Source organism: Sinocyclocheilus grahami, unplaced genomic scaffold, assembly GCF_001515645.1.
Source record: "Sinocyclocheilus grahami isolate Dianchi unplaced genomic scaffold, SAMN03320097.WGS_v1.1 scaffold40.1, whole genome shotgun sequence".
NCBI classification, from domain to species: Eukaryota; Metazoa; Chordata; class Actinopteri; order Cypriniformes; family Cyprinidae; genus Sinocyclocheilus; species Sinocyclocheilus grahami.
Window position 1 is genome coordinate 1,186,570 of NW_015505219.1, and position 15,765 is coordinate 1,202,334.

Here is a 15,765-nt window from a genome sequence, read left to right on the forward strand (position 1 = left end):
TTGCACAGCAACAAAACACCAGGACACAAAGACACTTCACACGCACACACACTGTATGTAAGCAGCAAAAGTTCACAGCTCCCATCTGCTCAGAGCTGAGAGACCGAGAAACAGTGAACCTCAGTCACACCGACTGAAATTAACACCACTATTTATAGAGAGAAACAGAAGAGGGTGTGTGCGTAAAAAGGATCAGGGATTTTGAGATGGATGGATTTCTACAGACAGAGGTTAATGTAAAAGTATATCATTGCTCTCTGCTTTTTATTGTTCTCCTTCATTTTTGAGTGGCTACCACAAGTTAATCGCTACCATTAGAGACCATTATGCAGGACAGGGAGAAACATTGCTTTAGTCAAGCTTAATGGCTGGATAAAGGGCATTTTGCATAACACAGTGGAGGGAAGAGCGCATGTTGCTGAGAGGGAGACAGAAAGAGAAGAAACCAGGATGTTATTTCAGGGCTCCGACATTAAAGAGTAGCTAATTAATGTCATGACCTCTTAGCAGACATGCCCCCATTGAGACGAAACATTTAGCAGCACTTAACATTAGAGGAAAGGAAACATGAAAGCCAGAGACTACACAGGGTGACAGATGGATATCATTTATTCACTGGCTTCATCAATTTACATCCAGATTTAATAACAAACAAAACACACACGCAAAGGAAAAGGAGTATGAGTCAAATTAAATGACATTTACAGCACACATGTACATAAACACGCTCCCAGCATTGTGTAAAAGTTGTATTTGTGTTAGATTATGTATTTGTGTTAGATTGTGTCTGAGAAGTGGCAAGTTTTGTTTTTCTGTCTATCCAAGCAAGCAGTCCACAATATGTCTGTCTGTGAGTGGGTTACTGAAGATTGAGTTCAGCGCTTAAGATCAATTAGACTTTGACCAAATCTTTCCGCTCCCACGAAGCCTGAAAAATACAGAAAGAATTGTTCAGGTGAAATTTTGATATTATAATGATACTTTGTGATTTTCCTTGTGGCTATAAATGGTGCATATTTAATGCTGATGGATTAGTTCACCCAAAAATTTAAATTTGTAGAGAATTTACTTACCCTCAAGACATCCAAGATGTAGATGAGTTTGTTTTTTCACTGGAACAGATTTGGAGAAATTTAGCATTACATCACTTGCTCACAAAACAGCTGATAAAAGCATCACAATAATCCACAAGTAATCCACGATTATGATTATGTATTGTGATGTAAAAATCTGTGTTTGTAAAAAACAAATCGATCATTAAGATGTTTTTAACTTCAAGTCCTCTATCCATAATATTGGCTTCTCCAGTGAAAAAGTCATCTTGTCTGAATCAGGAGAGAAATATGCACAGATCAAGCACCCTTTACAAACGAAAACAGTCCAAAACAGTTCTACAAAAAGTCTATGGATTTTGATGTGAGAGGACAACAGGGAATGGACTTTTTCACTGGAGGAAGTGTTATTATGGAGTATGAATTGGTATTTTGGCCAGAAATTACAGTTTAAATTTAAAACGTCTTATTGATAGATCTATTTCCTACAAACATGCAGCTTTTTACTTCACAAGATGTCAACTGATGAACTGGAGTCATATTGATCACTTTACTGTGATGCTTTTATCAGCTTTTTGATTCTTTTTGCCTCTGATTCTGATGGCATCCATTCACTGTAGAGGATCCATTGGCAAGTAAGTGATGTAATGCTAAATTTCTCCAAATCCGTTCCAGTGAAAAAACAAACTCCACTACATATTGGATGGCCTGTGGGTGAGTACATATTCATTTTTGAGTGAGCTATTCCTTTAATTATCTGGCCCTATTTACACTCATTTTGAATGCCTAAAAAAGGTGCAACTCTAAATTAATTTCATTATGTCACAAAAGTGAATGATCTTAACGTGTATCTTAGCCAGGACATGCCTTTAATGTATTCTCCTAATCATATTTTAATAATCTGATAATTATTATTGGAAAATTAGCGGCAGTTTCCCACATGGACAAGGAGTAGTCCTGAAATGTTAATGACGAGTCTCCACTGAGACGCCTTTAAAGCCTTGGACTCAGATCAGCCTTGAATAAATTATACCTCTTCTTAACTGACATTCTTCAGTGACAAAGAAAAAGCAGTGGTGATCAAAAGCCCCTCTCTTTCCAGTGCACATCCTGACATGAGATTTCCAAACCAGGACAGAGACAATTTTAAACTCGTTGGGACTTAATTAGGACTATAAGCCTGTGGGTGATTTCTTATACATCACACTTAACTAAAGGCAGGAAGCAGTACATAAGCTCACCGAAACAGCGCACACAAATACTCATAAATCACATTCTATGTGCTTAAAAATGCCATTAGTAAATATTAACTCCCTAAGATGTATGACTTATGTGTAGTGAGGCTGGTAGTTTTAATAGCAAAAAAACAGTGCAGGGCTTTTTTTAATATAAACCACTGTGATACTTTCTAGTGTTATGGTACATTACAGAATACATTATAGACACTAACTGGAGGTGATTCTGAGGCAGTAAACCCTAAAATGCAGTTCACTTACCCTTTGACCTTTGAACTCTTTTTTCCTGGTTGCCGTGGTTCCTGAGAGGAGGCAGGGTCTCTTGGCTCAGCTGGCTGGTCTGCATCCTGATTGGACGCTGCTCCAGCAGGGGCGGGGCCAGATGATGGGGAAGCAGAACTTGCCTTAAGGGTTTTTTGTAGGTTTGATACCTAAATAAAAAGGTGAGAAAAAAACTTGTCATTAAATCCTGGAGTTGTCAAAGTGAAATATAAAATATGAACTCTTTAAACATACAGTGAAAAGAGGCCATGTTCAAGATGTTATATTACTACACAGTACAGGGGCGCTGCTAGCAATTTTGGACCCTATGAAAGAATATGAGAATATGGGCCCCCTACCGCACCAAACATACACTATATTGCCCAAAGTATTGGGACCCTCCCTTCTAATGAACAGGTTTGACTACTTTAGTAATTTCCACGAGTACAAATATTAATATTGAAGCATATAATGATATTCTAGGGAATTGTGTGCTTCTAATTTTATACCAATAGTTTCAACAGGACCCTTTTCTATTCTAACACATGCAGACCAGTCAAGTTCTTCCACACTGACTGAATCAATCTATTTATTTTTTAACCTTGCCTTATACACAGAGGCATTCTTGTGTTAGAATAGAAAAGGGTCCTGTTCAAACTATTGGTATACAATTAGAAGCACACGATTCCCTAGAATATCATTATATGCTTAAATATTAAGATTTGTATTCATGGAAATTACTAAAGTAGTCAAACCTGCTCATTAGAGGGGGTCCCAATACTTTTGGCAATATAGTGTACAAGCCAACCTAGCTATTCAAAATCTTTGTCTGCAATTTAATAATATTGAACTATTACTTTAGCTATTGCTTTTGACCATTAGGTATCAGTAACATAATTCGAACCTTTTCTATGGACATAGACTTTCTGTACCACACTATTCTGCTGATAAGGAATGAATTTGACTACTTAATCAGTTATATTAATAGAAATGCTTCACTGGGACAAACACAAAAATCAAAAACCTAAAATAATAAATAACACCAGCATTTCCAGCAGTTTCTCAATCATGATTTTACTCAGCTAAATGTGACTATTAGCTTAACAGCTGTATTCCTTCTTTGCTAGCTACCTATGCACATACAGCATGTAATGTAAAAAAAATCTAACGTTACATTATGAACCTTAACCCCAAAACCTTTAGCATTATACACTGTAGATAATTGTGACCCTGTCTGTCGAAAGCCAGCTAAATTATTTTTTTTAAACAGTGGATGAGTAATTCACTCCTTGATTTGCTTAATAAAAGCCTCCTTTGAGATCGTTTTGACCGACATGTTTATTGTGTATTATTTTCAACGTGTTTATTGCTAAGTTTAGTGTATCAAAATAGAAGCACAGTCGTAATTCGCATGCAGTGTATCTGGTTGCCATGACAACCTCACGAGCTTCTTGCTGCTGCTCTATGCAATCCAATCAGAGTGTGAATTTGTAGATTTTCTATAGCAAACCTAAAATGTGTTTAAAAAAGTGCGACTGACCAAATCATCCGGCTCGGTTTGCCCCCCCTCGACCTCGAAGACATATCTAATTTGACAGTTAACCATCTGATCTCACTTAGTGACTCTAGGTTAAGTAGGACGGGACGAAACCATGCACTGAATGGGGGGGGGGGGGGGGAGATAATTTTGCCGGAAATGCAGAAATAAGCCGTAATTTTGTTTTATTTGTAATTCTTTGGTAGATACATTTATAATTTCTATTACATTACTACTACTACTGTTACTACTAATAAAACAGATCTCTGGGGGCCCCAAAAGTGCGTGGGCCCTTAGAATAATCCTAACTTCCCCCCCCTTAGCGGCACCCCTGACACAGTATACTGTCTACTGGCATTCAGTTGCTTAACGCGTGAGTTTTTGTGCAAAAACTTTTTTTATTAACCTTAAGGAACATTAAAATAATATAAAAAAATATCCATATCATAACTTTTCATTTTTGGCAGTCCAATCAAAAACGGAGCACATTCTATATATTCTGAATATAGCCTTTATATACTTAAATAGAAATGTTTAATTTTACTCATCAAACAGGTAAACACCTAAAACGGCCTTTATATGTGGGTCATTGAAGTGATGCTTATTTACGCTTCTTCAATGATTAACATGCTTTAGATTCCTGAATTGACATTCATTTGGATATTCTTGGGGGCTTAAAGTAAAAAAAAAGAAAAAAAAGGCAGGGTGATGTAACTGTCTTGAAATCATAATGAAGAAAGAAATTGTTTGGCATAATTTTCATTATTTATATAGAATGTACAGTATGTATGTGTATAAATGTATTATTTGTTAAATATAAATGTAGCGTTTATATTAAATAATATATTTGTAATGTTATCTTTTATATTTATTAATATTTTTTAATGAAATTCATAAATAAAAACATTTTAAAACCTTGAAAATAATGATTACATGTGTACACTCACATGTATACAAAATGTAAAGAAAATATCAAAGTATGTTTACTTTTTATTTGCTTTTTACTTTTATATTTTGAAACATTTTGTCATTTGAAACTTCAAATGATATTAAAAAAAATATGCCAAAATCACATGAAACCAAAATCTTTATCATTGAAATTATCTAATATTGTATGTCACTTATGATGGATAAAGATTCACACACAAACCTCTGTTTCCACTTGAACTTTGACCTTGAGCTGGGTTTCTCTGTACTGATTGGCTCTTGACACCTGCTCCTCAATGCCACACAGAACTGCTTCACAGCCTGTACACCTGAGAGACACAAACAGACAGAATATTTAATACCACCAGCAAGGCGTTTCCCTTTTTACATCAGCAACAGAGTACATTGCAGCATCCTGACACAAACACAAATACACGCTTACCACTCCTGCAGTGTGTTGGCAATGTTGGGTAATTCATTGGGGCCCAGGTCTCGACCTATGCTGCAATCTACCTCGACCTGCTGGTTCCTCTGGTCCAGTTTCCCATGGATAATGTCACTGTAAACAGCCTCGATCAGCAGGTCTTCCAGCTCGCGCACATTCTTCAGCTCTAACTGCTGGAGCAGTAGTGAATACGGCAGACACTATCCAGAGAGAGAGGTGTTTTTTTAAACTTTGTTTCTTATGAATACTATGCTCTGGGCTAAGTTGAAACTTCTAATTTACATTTTGAAAATAATGTCCTAGTAATATTACAAAGGCTTGATAAGAGAATATTGGTTTCGTCAATCATGCAGTCAATAACACTAATAGCCCATATTGTTAACAGCTGTGCTGATCATAACAGAACTCATTAAAAACAGTGCTAATAAACCTTCAGTTGAGAACGGATGAATCACTACCTTTAGATTGGAGGCCAGGCTGATGATTGACAGGTGACGGAGTTTGTTCTTCTGGGCGGGTGTGAGTTCAGGAAGTGAGGCTGCCCTCTCTAAATGTGTAGGTGACCAAATACTTATTTTACCGAGGAATTTACCAATTAATTCTTTAAAAATCCTACAATGTGATTTTCTGGATTTTTTTTATCATTTTGTCTCTCATAGTTGAGGTATACCTATGATGAAAATTACAGGCCTCTCTCATCTTTTTAAGTGGGAGAACTTGCACAATTGGTGGCTGACTAAATACTTTTTTGCCCCACTGTACATTAAATTAACATACATTATAACCATCCGCACAGCCGGGAGGAAAACAACTGATTACATCAAAGCCCTGGTAAAATCTGCAATAGAACATGGGCCAGAGACTCCTGCTTCTCCCTCACAGGAGTTAACTTATTTAGCAAGGCAAAGGGCAGCATATACAGTCTCATTCTGAGTCAGAGCAGGGAATGAACCTGCCGCCTCAGGGGGCCAATATCTGGTCAGATCATTTGTTGTCATGGTTACCTTTATAGTCGCAGTAAGTTCCATACGCAAAAAGATTGAGAAGCTGGTACACTGGAGCGTGGGGACCCGTCTCCAGCTAGAGAGAGGGAAAGTGAAGTGCAGTCAAAGATTGATGTGACAAAGTGTTGAAGTATTTTGTGTTTAGCAGGTAAACACTTTAGCTGGGCTCTGTAGGAATGACGGTGTGGTACATGAGTACTCTGGGATCTCTGTGCAATATTTGGCGGAGAAGCGTGCATGTAATGCAGTGATGACATCTGTTGACTTTCCAATTGGTTTTATTACAGCACTCCTAGCAAATGTCAATATAATAATATATAATATAATAAATATGTGTTATGTTAACGTAAGATTGAGTCAGTATGTTTTTTTTTAAGAAAGAAATGATTACTTTTATTCAGAAGGGACACTTTAAATGATCAAAAGGACAGTAAAGACATATATAAAGTAACGATAAATTCTATTTCAAATAAATTATGCTCTTTTGAACTTTCTAGTCAAAGAATCATGAAAAAAATGATCAGGTTTTCCACAATGAAGCAGGACAACTGCTCAATCAGCATATTAGAATGATTTCTGAAGGATCATGTGACACTGAAGACTGAAGTAAAGTATAATTATATATTGTAAGTAAGTGTAATATATATAAAACTAATGTATATTGTAATATAAATGTCTATGTAAATGCATACTGACATCAAATATGTGGGATGCTCTGAATGGGAAACAAAAACTTGGAATTGCAACCTGACTGTTCAGATTGAATATGAAAGATTTCAAATCATAAAAAATGATATTGATCAGACTTAAATTAATCAGATGCCCTGTGTGCGGGTATGATTTTTTTGTATATGCCATTCAAATTAGATTAGTGTAGCATACTTGTTTCAAGAGTGTTCAAGAGCATATTACACTAATCTGATTTGAATAGGATATTCAAAAAATTGGATTTGGTTTCAGACACCATGGCGAAGCACATCAAAAAAAGAAAACAAAATAGCTCAGCACTTGAACAGATGATTAATAGCCTTGACATTGAATATGACACACAAGCGCTGATATTTAAAACAATTACATTTGACACAGAATTCATGAAAAGTCACCAAGTCGAACTGAAATAGATTTTTTAGCACAAAAACTCACCTCACGGACGTTGGGCAGTTCTAGTATGTCTGAGAAAACGTAGAGGCCTGGGGTTTCCAGCAGAGAGCTGATGGCCTGAGCCAGAGCTGGACCTGAGAGAGACAGCAGCTGATCCACCTCCATCTGAAGGAAGAGAAAGAGTTTAAACAACCCAGATCCCAGCTTCGGAAAGCATGAGGTGGATATTCTAAGCAAAAGAACAAGTTTCATAAATAGAAAGTACTATGTTCAGACCTATTAAATGCAGGAGTTGTTCTTATTAAATCTGTACTTGAAAGCCTCAGTAACTCATGTACAATACACATGCTTCATTGGGCTGTTAAATTGCTGTTGATCCAGCTTTCAACGACACTTTGATGCAAGAATTTAATATGACAGGTGGCTCATGGTAAAAATAACTACATTATCTGGGCGAAGTTATGCATGATGCACTTTCATGATGATTAAAACAAGGCTGCCAAATGCACAAGAAGATTACATCTCCGAGGCAGCCAAGAAGAGATGTATTTAAATGCACTTGAGATTGACACAATGAGATTATTTAGGAGACTACAAATGACAACTAACACGCATGCAAGTAGAGTTACAACACTTCTCAAAACAATGTTTTATTATAGTGAACTAAAGTGTTAATTGTGTTCCTCGACAGTTACTAGATTTTAGCACATGAATCCATATTCTAACCGTACATATACTTTGTTAAATTGAGTCTAAAAGCATTCTGTGTTGTTTAATACTAATAAACATCAGTTTAAGAGAATAAACCAGTCAGTCTGTTCAGCACCCGGTATGAAGTACATCAACACACCAGCAGCTAGGCCTTGCCTCTAGTAAACTGAGGTCTTACGTAATCACGCATCGTTGCATACTTTGCCAAGTACGCTCAAATGTTTAATAATAACGTGCGACCACAAGTCGCCTGGTGAAATGTGCAGAAAAAGCGGTATATTTACCTTATTTATAAAGACTGAGGTTGTTTGTGTCAACTGTGGTGCCACTACTTCCGTTAGCAAGTGTGATACAACATGAAAACGTGCTCTCTGATTGGCGGAGAGGTAGAAGGGTGGGCGTGTTCACAGAGCGATTGCAAGAGAGAGCAGATAAACATTGCCACCGTATGGTTATGAGAAGTATAGCGTCTTGGGAAGTCTTCACAATGAATCAAAGCCAGCGATGATGATGATGATGATAATAATAAGAAGTTTGGAAAGAAATAATGACATTTATATTACATGTGTTTACAAAACCAATATGAATTTAGATAAAGTACTTAGATGAAAACATTTATGTAATTAACCTTATTAACTTATATCACTATCACCTGTGTCCAAAAGTTTGATGTATCTGTAGAGGAGTTGTGTAAAGACACAGAATAGCTTAAAATGTTGTGGAACAAATATCCTAACTGTTGTGTAATGTCATTATCTTGTGTTGAATTACGTTTTATATTGAATTCTCCTTGTACCCATCTTAAACCAACATAAATGGGTTGTTAGTCTTAGCTGGTTTAAGCCGGTTTCCAAGCCTGACCAGCTTAAAAGTGCCCGAAACCTTCCTAAAACCAGCCAACATAACTTTGATTGCATAAAATCTTTGTATTTTTTTTGGTGCCTGAGGCAAAGGGGGTGATGATGAGAGGAAAAAACATTATGCAATGTTTTAAGTGTCCCAAATCTCAAGTCAAATCAAAGACACACAAACTAAATAGAATCTGAGAATTTCCGTTTCACTGTTTATTAAAAAGAACGAAGGCAATAGAAAAATAGAGATACAGTTTTATATATATTCTTCAAATCAAATGTTAATGGTGATAGGATCCATCTCGCAGATACGTTTGTAATTCACTTCGCTGGTTTGAATCCTATCTCACTGGTAGGTCTTTCAGGGTGGCTTGGGGAGGGGAGGTATCCAAAGCACACCAACTTGTCACTGGGGTTCCTCAGGGATTAGTTCTTGGACCCCTCCTCTTCTCCATATACACAACATCACTGGATCCCATCATACAGGCACATGGCTTCTCCTACCATTGCTATCATTTCAACCAGATGATCCAACGGTAGCTGCACGGATCTCAGGCTGCCTGCTGGACATCTCGGCATGGATGAAAGAATATCACCTACAGCTCAACCTGGCAAAGACTGAGTTTCTTGTCTTCCCTGCCACTCCAACTCTACAGTATGATTTTCCCATCCAGCTAGGTTCTTCTACAATTACCCCATCAACTTTGGTCAGAAATCTTGGTGTAACTTTTGATAACCAGCTGACCTTCAAAGACCACATTGCAAAGACCGCTCAATCATGCAGGTTTGCATTGCACAACATCAGAAAGATCAGGCCCTTTCTAACGAGCATGCTGCACAACTTCTTGTCCAGGCCCTTGTCATCTCTAGGCTGGACTACTGCAATGCTCTTCTGGCTGGACTTCCATCAAGCACAATCAAACCTCTACAAATGATTCAGAATGCAGCGGTACGACTGGTCTTCAACGAGCCCAAAAGAGCCCATGTTACACCTCTCTTTATCTCCTTGCACTGGCTACCGGTTGCAGCTCGAATCAAGTTCAAGACATTGATGCTTGCATATAGAACAGCCACAGGCTCAGCACCCGTCTACTTCCACTCGCTACTACGAATCTACATCCCATCCAGAAGTCTGAGATCCGCTAGTGAGCAACGCCTCGTGGTACGATCACAGAGGGGCTCAAAATCACTTTCCAGAACATTCTCGTTCACCACTCCTGGCTGGTGGAACAATCTTCCACCCCTATCCGGAATGCTGAATCCCTGACAATTTTCAAGCGACAGCTGAAAACTCATCTCTTTCGAAGCTACTTGACTTCATCATTAAAAAAAAATATATAATTCTCTCTCTTTATTTATTCCTTCTCTTTCTAGCTTGTACTTATTTGAACATTGTCCAAGAACTTGGTATTACAACCACTTCCTGTGTCTGTTTGCCTCTTTAAGAAGAATCGCTTTATGTATACCCCAATCGTAAGTCGCTTTGGATAAAAGTGTCTGCTAAATGACTAAATGTAAATGTAATTGAAATCACATGGCACGTCAAACCACGTTATCGAGTGTGAGTCCAGCACTGAGCAGTTTTCTCCATGAATCCCACCTGACTGGTGGTTAATGGGCTCTTTATCCCATTCACTCCAGAACCTACGGAGAGCAGCGGAACAATTTAGGAAAACATAATATTAATATCACCTCAGAGAAACCAATTTGTATTTAAATAACCTCCACTGCCTTGACTGTCACTGAGATTTTTTTTAAAGGGGTCATATGATGCTTTTTTAAAGATCATTATTTTGTGTATTTGGTGTAACAGAATATGTTGACATGCTTTAATGTTCAAAAAACACATTCTTTTTCAAATACTGTACATTATTGTAGGTCCTTTATGCCCCGCCTCTCTCAAACGCTACGTTTTCTACAAAGTCCCACCTTCCGACAAGCGCAGTCTGCTCTGATTGGCCAGCTGACCCAGTGCATTGTGATTGGCCGAACACTGCAAGCACTCGTCGGAAATGTAACGCCCCTTACCATAATCGCGAGCTTCAGCTTTCAACATAAATGTAAAGACAGAGCCCGAAGGGGGGACAGAGTCGCGTGACAGACACAGTGATGAAGCTGGTATGTGTTTGCAGTACACAAGCCACGGTTAAGACAGCTGACTCCACTGTGATGTGACCCTGTCTCTCTCTCTCTCTCGCTCGCTTGACACTCCAAAGAGAAAGGAAAACTTGAAATCGCAACATATGACCCCTTTAAGACAAATTCCTGCTTTGGTTTTACTTGTCTATATCCAGGGTTTTCAGATGTTTTAAGGACCAAGGACCCCCAAATATGAAGGGACACCCTAACATATAAATGTAGCTATATTTTTTTCATGTACAGACCTATATATTCTGTGTGAGAAAAAAAGTATACATAATACTTAAACAATTGGCTTTTTTTCAAAAACAAATGATTGAAATATTATATGGAAATATCTTTACACCAATATTAAAATAAATAATAAAATAAATAAATAAAAATAATAATAAAAAAGCAGTGATGTTCAGTTTAATTAAAATTTGTAAGTTGGCAAGTTAAAGGCAACAACGGTGAAGAAAATCTCTGTAGAAAGGTACAAGACAAATAAAAAAAGAAAATTATTAATATATTAAATATGTACATGTTATTATTTTTGTTCAGATTATCTGTGTGTGTGTGTGTGTGTATGCGTACATTGTATTAACCACTGTATTGTCCACCCATTTCCACACGCCCTCAGTCTCAATGTCTGATAAACCAATCCAGTAATGATAGTCAAGTCCACCACGATTGTGTGTGACACTTTCAAGTGTGTGCTGTAATAAAAATGAAAATATCAGTACAGCCATATTGAATGAACATAAATGCTGCATATAATAATTATTGAAACAAAGTTTTAAGTAAGTTTTCATCTTGTATACGTAAGAAGTCCATTCACAAACACGGCCACAGACTTAAGTGTTGTTGATGGCTGTGCAGTATTGACAGATGGCCGCCCATAGACGCGCAGCTGTCTTTGCTGTGCTGCCAGTCAAGTTTATCCTCACTAAAGAAATAACACCTTCCTTCTAAATGCAGCCAGTCTTCTGGGCATGGCCTACATTTGATCACTGCGGAAGAGAGATGTTAAAGAATAAATGGGTGAAAGAAAGGGAGAGGGAAAATAACAAGATACGTTTGACCCTTGGGCATTAAATGTCATTCAAAGGCAGAGGTGTAAAGTATTGGATTAAATGTAATTAGTTACTGTACTTGAGTATCTGTTTGGATACTTTGTAGTTGTACTGAGTATCAAAGATATTAGCAACTTTTACTCTCTACTTCACTACATGTTTGAATGAGTATCTGTACTCTTTACTCCACTACATTTGAAATGAGTGTTGCAGTTACACATTACATTTTGCATGGACCTAGCTGGCAGTTTATTTCTGCTACAAAAGACCTGATACTGCCTATTACAGGTCACTGAAAGTACTGCATCTTGTGCGTTTTGCCCTTACTCACCCAAACATTTCAACATGGCTACTTTATGTGAATGCGAGTTCCTTAGCAAGTATTTGTGAATCACAGGTGTTTTATATATGAGATGAGGACATGACTGCAGCCGGCAATGAGGCCCAAACCAGCACATCCACTGCAGGAAGGCTTCAGCATTTTAATTTTACTTAACATGTTTTATTTATCCATTACACTGAAGAGACCTTTTTGAAGGATATTGTTTTTTTGTTTGTTTGTTTTTTTGTTATGTAATTTTGAGGTGTTCAGTTTTATTTTGGTTTTAGAAAATAAACGTGATTGCTCTGCTCACAAATCAACTCTTTCTTGTTTGTGTTTCATGCTCTCTATGCCTTGCCCTGGAATTTTATGTCACTTCCTGTCTCCTGTGGTGTTTGTAGTCAGTTTGTTCATTGGTTCCCCTTGATTAGTCTACCCAGGTGTGTCTTATTTTGTTAAGCTTGTTAGCCCCCTGTGTGTATATATAGCCCTAGTTGTTCTTTAGCTCCTTGTGAGTTGTTGAATGTAATGGTTGTCTGTTTGCCAGTCATTCTGTTCTTCGTTCCCTTTGGTTTTTGGTTTATTGTTTGTTCTAGTTTTTCCATGAAATACCAGCACATATATCCTTGCCTCTGCCTGTTTTCCGCAGCTTCTCCACAACGTTACAGTTTTTCACTGGCATGTCTCTTTGACTAGTGCATCTTTGAGCCTATATTTAGTATAAGTAAAATACTTAAGTACTGTTAAAGTCAGATACTCTAAGACTTTTACTCAAGTTGTTTTGGAATTGGTGACTTGTAACGTGTAGTGGAGTAATTTTCACTGTAATATACTTTTACTCAAGTATGGTTTTTAGGTACTCTTTACTCCTCTGTTCAAAGGCTATATATACACACAAATATTTTTGTTTCCTCACCCAGTTTTGAACAAGTCTGTCCAAGGGTTGTATATTCAGAGCAAAGGCGGGAGAAACGTTCCTGCATGGCGGTAAGTTTTAGAGTTAGAGACGCATCAGACTCATCATTCTTGACTGGCTTTACAGCGACATCTAATCTGCGACTGTTTACCACTGCAGAGAGACCGAGTTTTATATATCAATATCTTAACCTAGCAGCCGTACAAAGACTTCAGACACCACAAATACATTTATAAATAACCAGCTATAGTACCAGTAAACTAGCTATTTATTATAATTGCCTATCAGGAAATTTTATATAAGGAATTATATCTGCATATATATCCTGAAGCTGTATACAAAACATTTAACTGCTCAATAGCAAAAAGGCTATTCTATTCTATTCTGTAGGGATACAAAATATATTGTACCATATTGCTTATTTGGCTGTATTATACAATTTTATTTATAGGTATTTGTCAATATTTTTATACTTTATTTTTTTTACATTTAGAATTTTAATACCATCTTCTCCCAAAATTGTAATATCCATGCACCCCCTATTCTATTCTATTCTATTCTATTCTAATCTACAAAATATCAGTACCATATTGGATATTGGCCAATATCATATTTTTATTTATTGGTATATGTCCATGTTGTGCATGCTCATTTCCCATATTACATTTACATTACCTTTGCCATCATCTAACTCTCACATTAATTTAATGACACTTTTATTAATTCAATAAAACTTTTAAATGCATTCTTTCGCAAGCTTCAAAATAATTGCAAACATTAATTTAATAACATTTATTCATTGAATAACACATTTATATGTAATCACATTTAAACAGCAAATCTCAAAATGAATATAAATTTTTCATACTGTACATTACTGTACATTAGACATCACAACATTATATCATGTTGTGATGTCTAAATTTAAAATGAGTGATTTTAGTTTTTATTGCTTTATTTTTAATTTATTTAGAGAAGATAGTATTGAATATTAATATTGGCTTATCAGTATTGTCCCGCATTTTAATATTGGTGCATCTCTAGTCTAGTCTCTTCTGTTCGTTGTAAAACCCTCTGCACTAGAGATTCAGAGGCTTGCTTACGTGCATAATGTGTGTTTACTTACAGAGAACGCCAAGTACTATGTTTGCACAAACTGAGGTCAGTAGAGCAATGAGCAGTACAAGAGAATTCTGCCCCCTCAAACACTTCGCCCCTTTGTGAACCCCTGATGAAGCACAAAATCATCGTCAGCTAGTTGTTTATTACTCTGACTTGTCCCACATTTCTCTACATTTATCTTCCACCCCCCCTCAAGTTCACACACTCGCATATACACACATATTACCTTGTTTACCCTGTGATGTGAGTATAGGTCTGTTTCCACTTTGAGAGATATCTTCTGTGAACTCTTGTAAACTGGTGTAATTTTCAATGTCTTCCATCTTTTAACAAAAAGTTCAGTCAATTTGTTTATTTATGAACAGAGCTTCTTAAGTAGTCTGTCTGACAAAAGTAATGTCCTTATCTTCTAGTCCTGTCCTCCAGATCACCAATGAAGAAATAACAGTCCACGAAGAAGAGAGAAACCAAAAGAGAGCTTCCCTGGAAGAAATAAAGAAGAGAAAATTCTTCCTGAGTGTTTCTGCTCAGACGTGTATGAACTGCTCCTTTTTACAGCTCGCTGGGCTCAAACTTTTATCCCCCTTTCTCTCCCTCCCCCTGTGCCTGTGATCATGTGCACAAATTCAGGGCTGCTAGAGGCTAAACACAGACAGGATGAATTAGAGAAGAGCTGGTTATGCAATACTGAGCTTTTTTACCATGCACAGAACAACCCATATTTTTCAATGAATCAGTAGTTCATTCTAGCCAATAAAAAGAACAGTTTGTTCATGATAGTGAAATTATTTATTTTTTATCTTTAATTAAAGATTTACGTAATGTAGTGATGTACAATGGAGTCTACATTTACAGCAACCTAATTAATAAGAAGTTACACATATAATTAGATGTTTAATTTCCTTTTCTGGGAAATCTGACATCTAATTATTGAAGTAATTACAGCCATACTTTCAACTGGTTCACAGAAAGCAAAATAGCAAAACTTTTAAAAGGGTGCAGAAAAAAGCACTTATCTTTTGTTGTCGTTCCATCAGTCAATATTTTGGTGGAGAGCTCAAAACCTAAAAAGTCATAGTGGGGAGAA

The 15,765-nt window shown here is 36.9% G+C and overlaps 2 protein-coding genes across 5 annotated transcripts; both read right to left on the minus strand.

Moving 5' to 3' along the window:
- Positions 1-591: 591 nt before the first annotated feature.
- cops7a (COP9 constitutive photomorphogenic homolog subunit 7A) lies at positions 592-8,661 on the minus strand. 2 transcript variants are annotated; one of them, XM_016267770.1, is made up of 9 exons: positions 8,558-8,649; positions 7,605-7,727; positions 6,462-6,537; positions 5,916-6,004; positions 5,455-5,657; positions 5,236-5,341; positions 2,549-2,718; positions 1,074-1,112; positions 592-928 (listed from the first exon to the last, which is right to left on the minus strand). In XM_016267770.1, exons 2-8 carry the CDS (start codon positions 7,725-7,727, stop codon positions 1,076-1,078), a joined length of 804 nt encoding a protein of 267 aa, XP_016123256.1. In that variant the 5' UTR covers positions 8,558-8,649; the 3' UTR covers positions 592-928; positions 1,074-1,075. The 2 variants fall into 2 exon arrangements, with proteins under 2 accessions (XP_016123256.1, XP_016123257.1); XM_016267771.1 differs by lacking the exon at positions 1,074-1,112 and having other exon boundaries at positions 8,558-8,661.
- Positions 8,662-9,331: 670 nt separating this feature from the next.
- On the minus strand, positions 9,332-15,449 carry LOC107582056 (CD209 antigen-like protein C). Of its 3 annotated transcripts, none has more exons than XM_016267773.1 (7): positions 14,905-15,449; positions 14,683-14,784; positions 13,560-13,709; positions 12,104-12,258; positions 11,840-11,961; positions 10,645-10,768; positions 9,332-9,440 (listed from the first exon to the last, which is right to left on the minus strand). In XM_016267773.1, exons 1-7 carry the CDS (start codon positions 14,999-15,001, stop codon positions 9,399-9,401), a joined length of 792 nt encoding a protein of 263 aa, XP_016123259.1. In that variant the 5' UTR covers positions 15,002-15,449; the 3' UTR covers positions 9,332-9,398. The 3 variants fall into 3 exon arrangements, with proteins under 3 accessions (XP_016123259.1, XP_016123258.1, XP_016123260.1); XM_016267772.1 differs by having other exon boundaries at positions 12,104-12,255; positions 13,557-13,709; XM_016267774.1 differs by lacking the exon at positions 13,560-13,709 and having other exon boundaries at positions 12,104-12,255; positions 14,905-15,446.
- Between the last annotated feature and the right edge of the window lie 316 nt (positions 15,450-15,765).

Coding starts and splice junctions, on each gene's coding strand:
- LOC107582056 (XM_016267773.1), bottom strand. CDS start 15,001: ATGGAAGACATTGAAAATTACACCAGTTTACAAGAGTTCACAGAAGAT. Junction 11,962..12,103: donor TGCACAGCCATCAACAACAC/TTAAGTCTGTGG, acceptor TTTTTATTACAG/CACACACTTGAAAGTGTCAC. Junction 9,441..10,644: donor TGCCATGTGATTTCAATTAC/ATTTACATTTAG, acceptor GAAGTGAATTAC/AAACGTATCTGCGAGATGGA.
- cops7a (XM_016267771.1), bottom strand. CDS start 7,727: ATGGAGGTGGATCAGCTGCTGTCTCTCTCAGGTCCAGCTCTGGCTCAG. Junction 5,342..5,454: donor GCCAACACACTGCAGGAGTG/GTAAGCGTGTAT, acceptor TGTGTCTCTCAG/GTGTACAGGCTGTGAAGCAG. Junction 2,719..5,235: donor AAGTTCAAGTGGAAACAGAG/GTTTGTGTGTGA, acceptor CTTTTTATTTAG/GTATCAAACCTACAAAAAAC.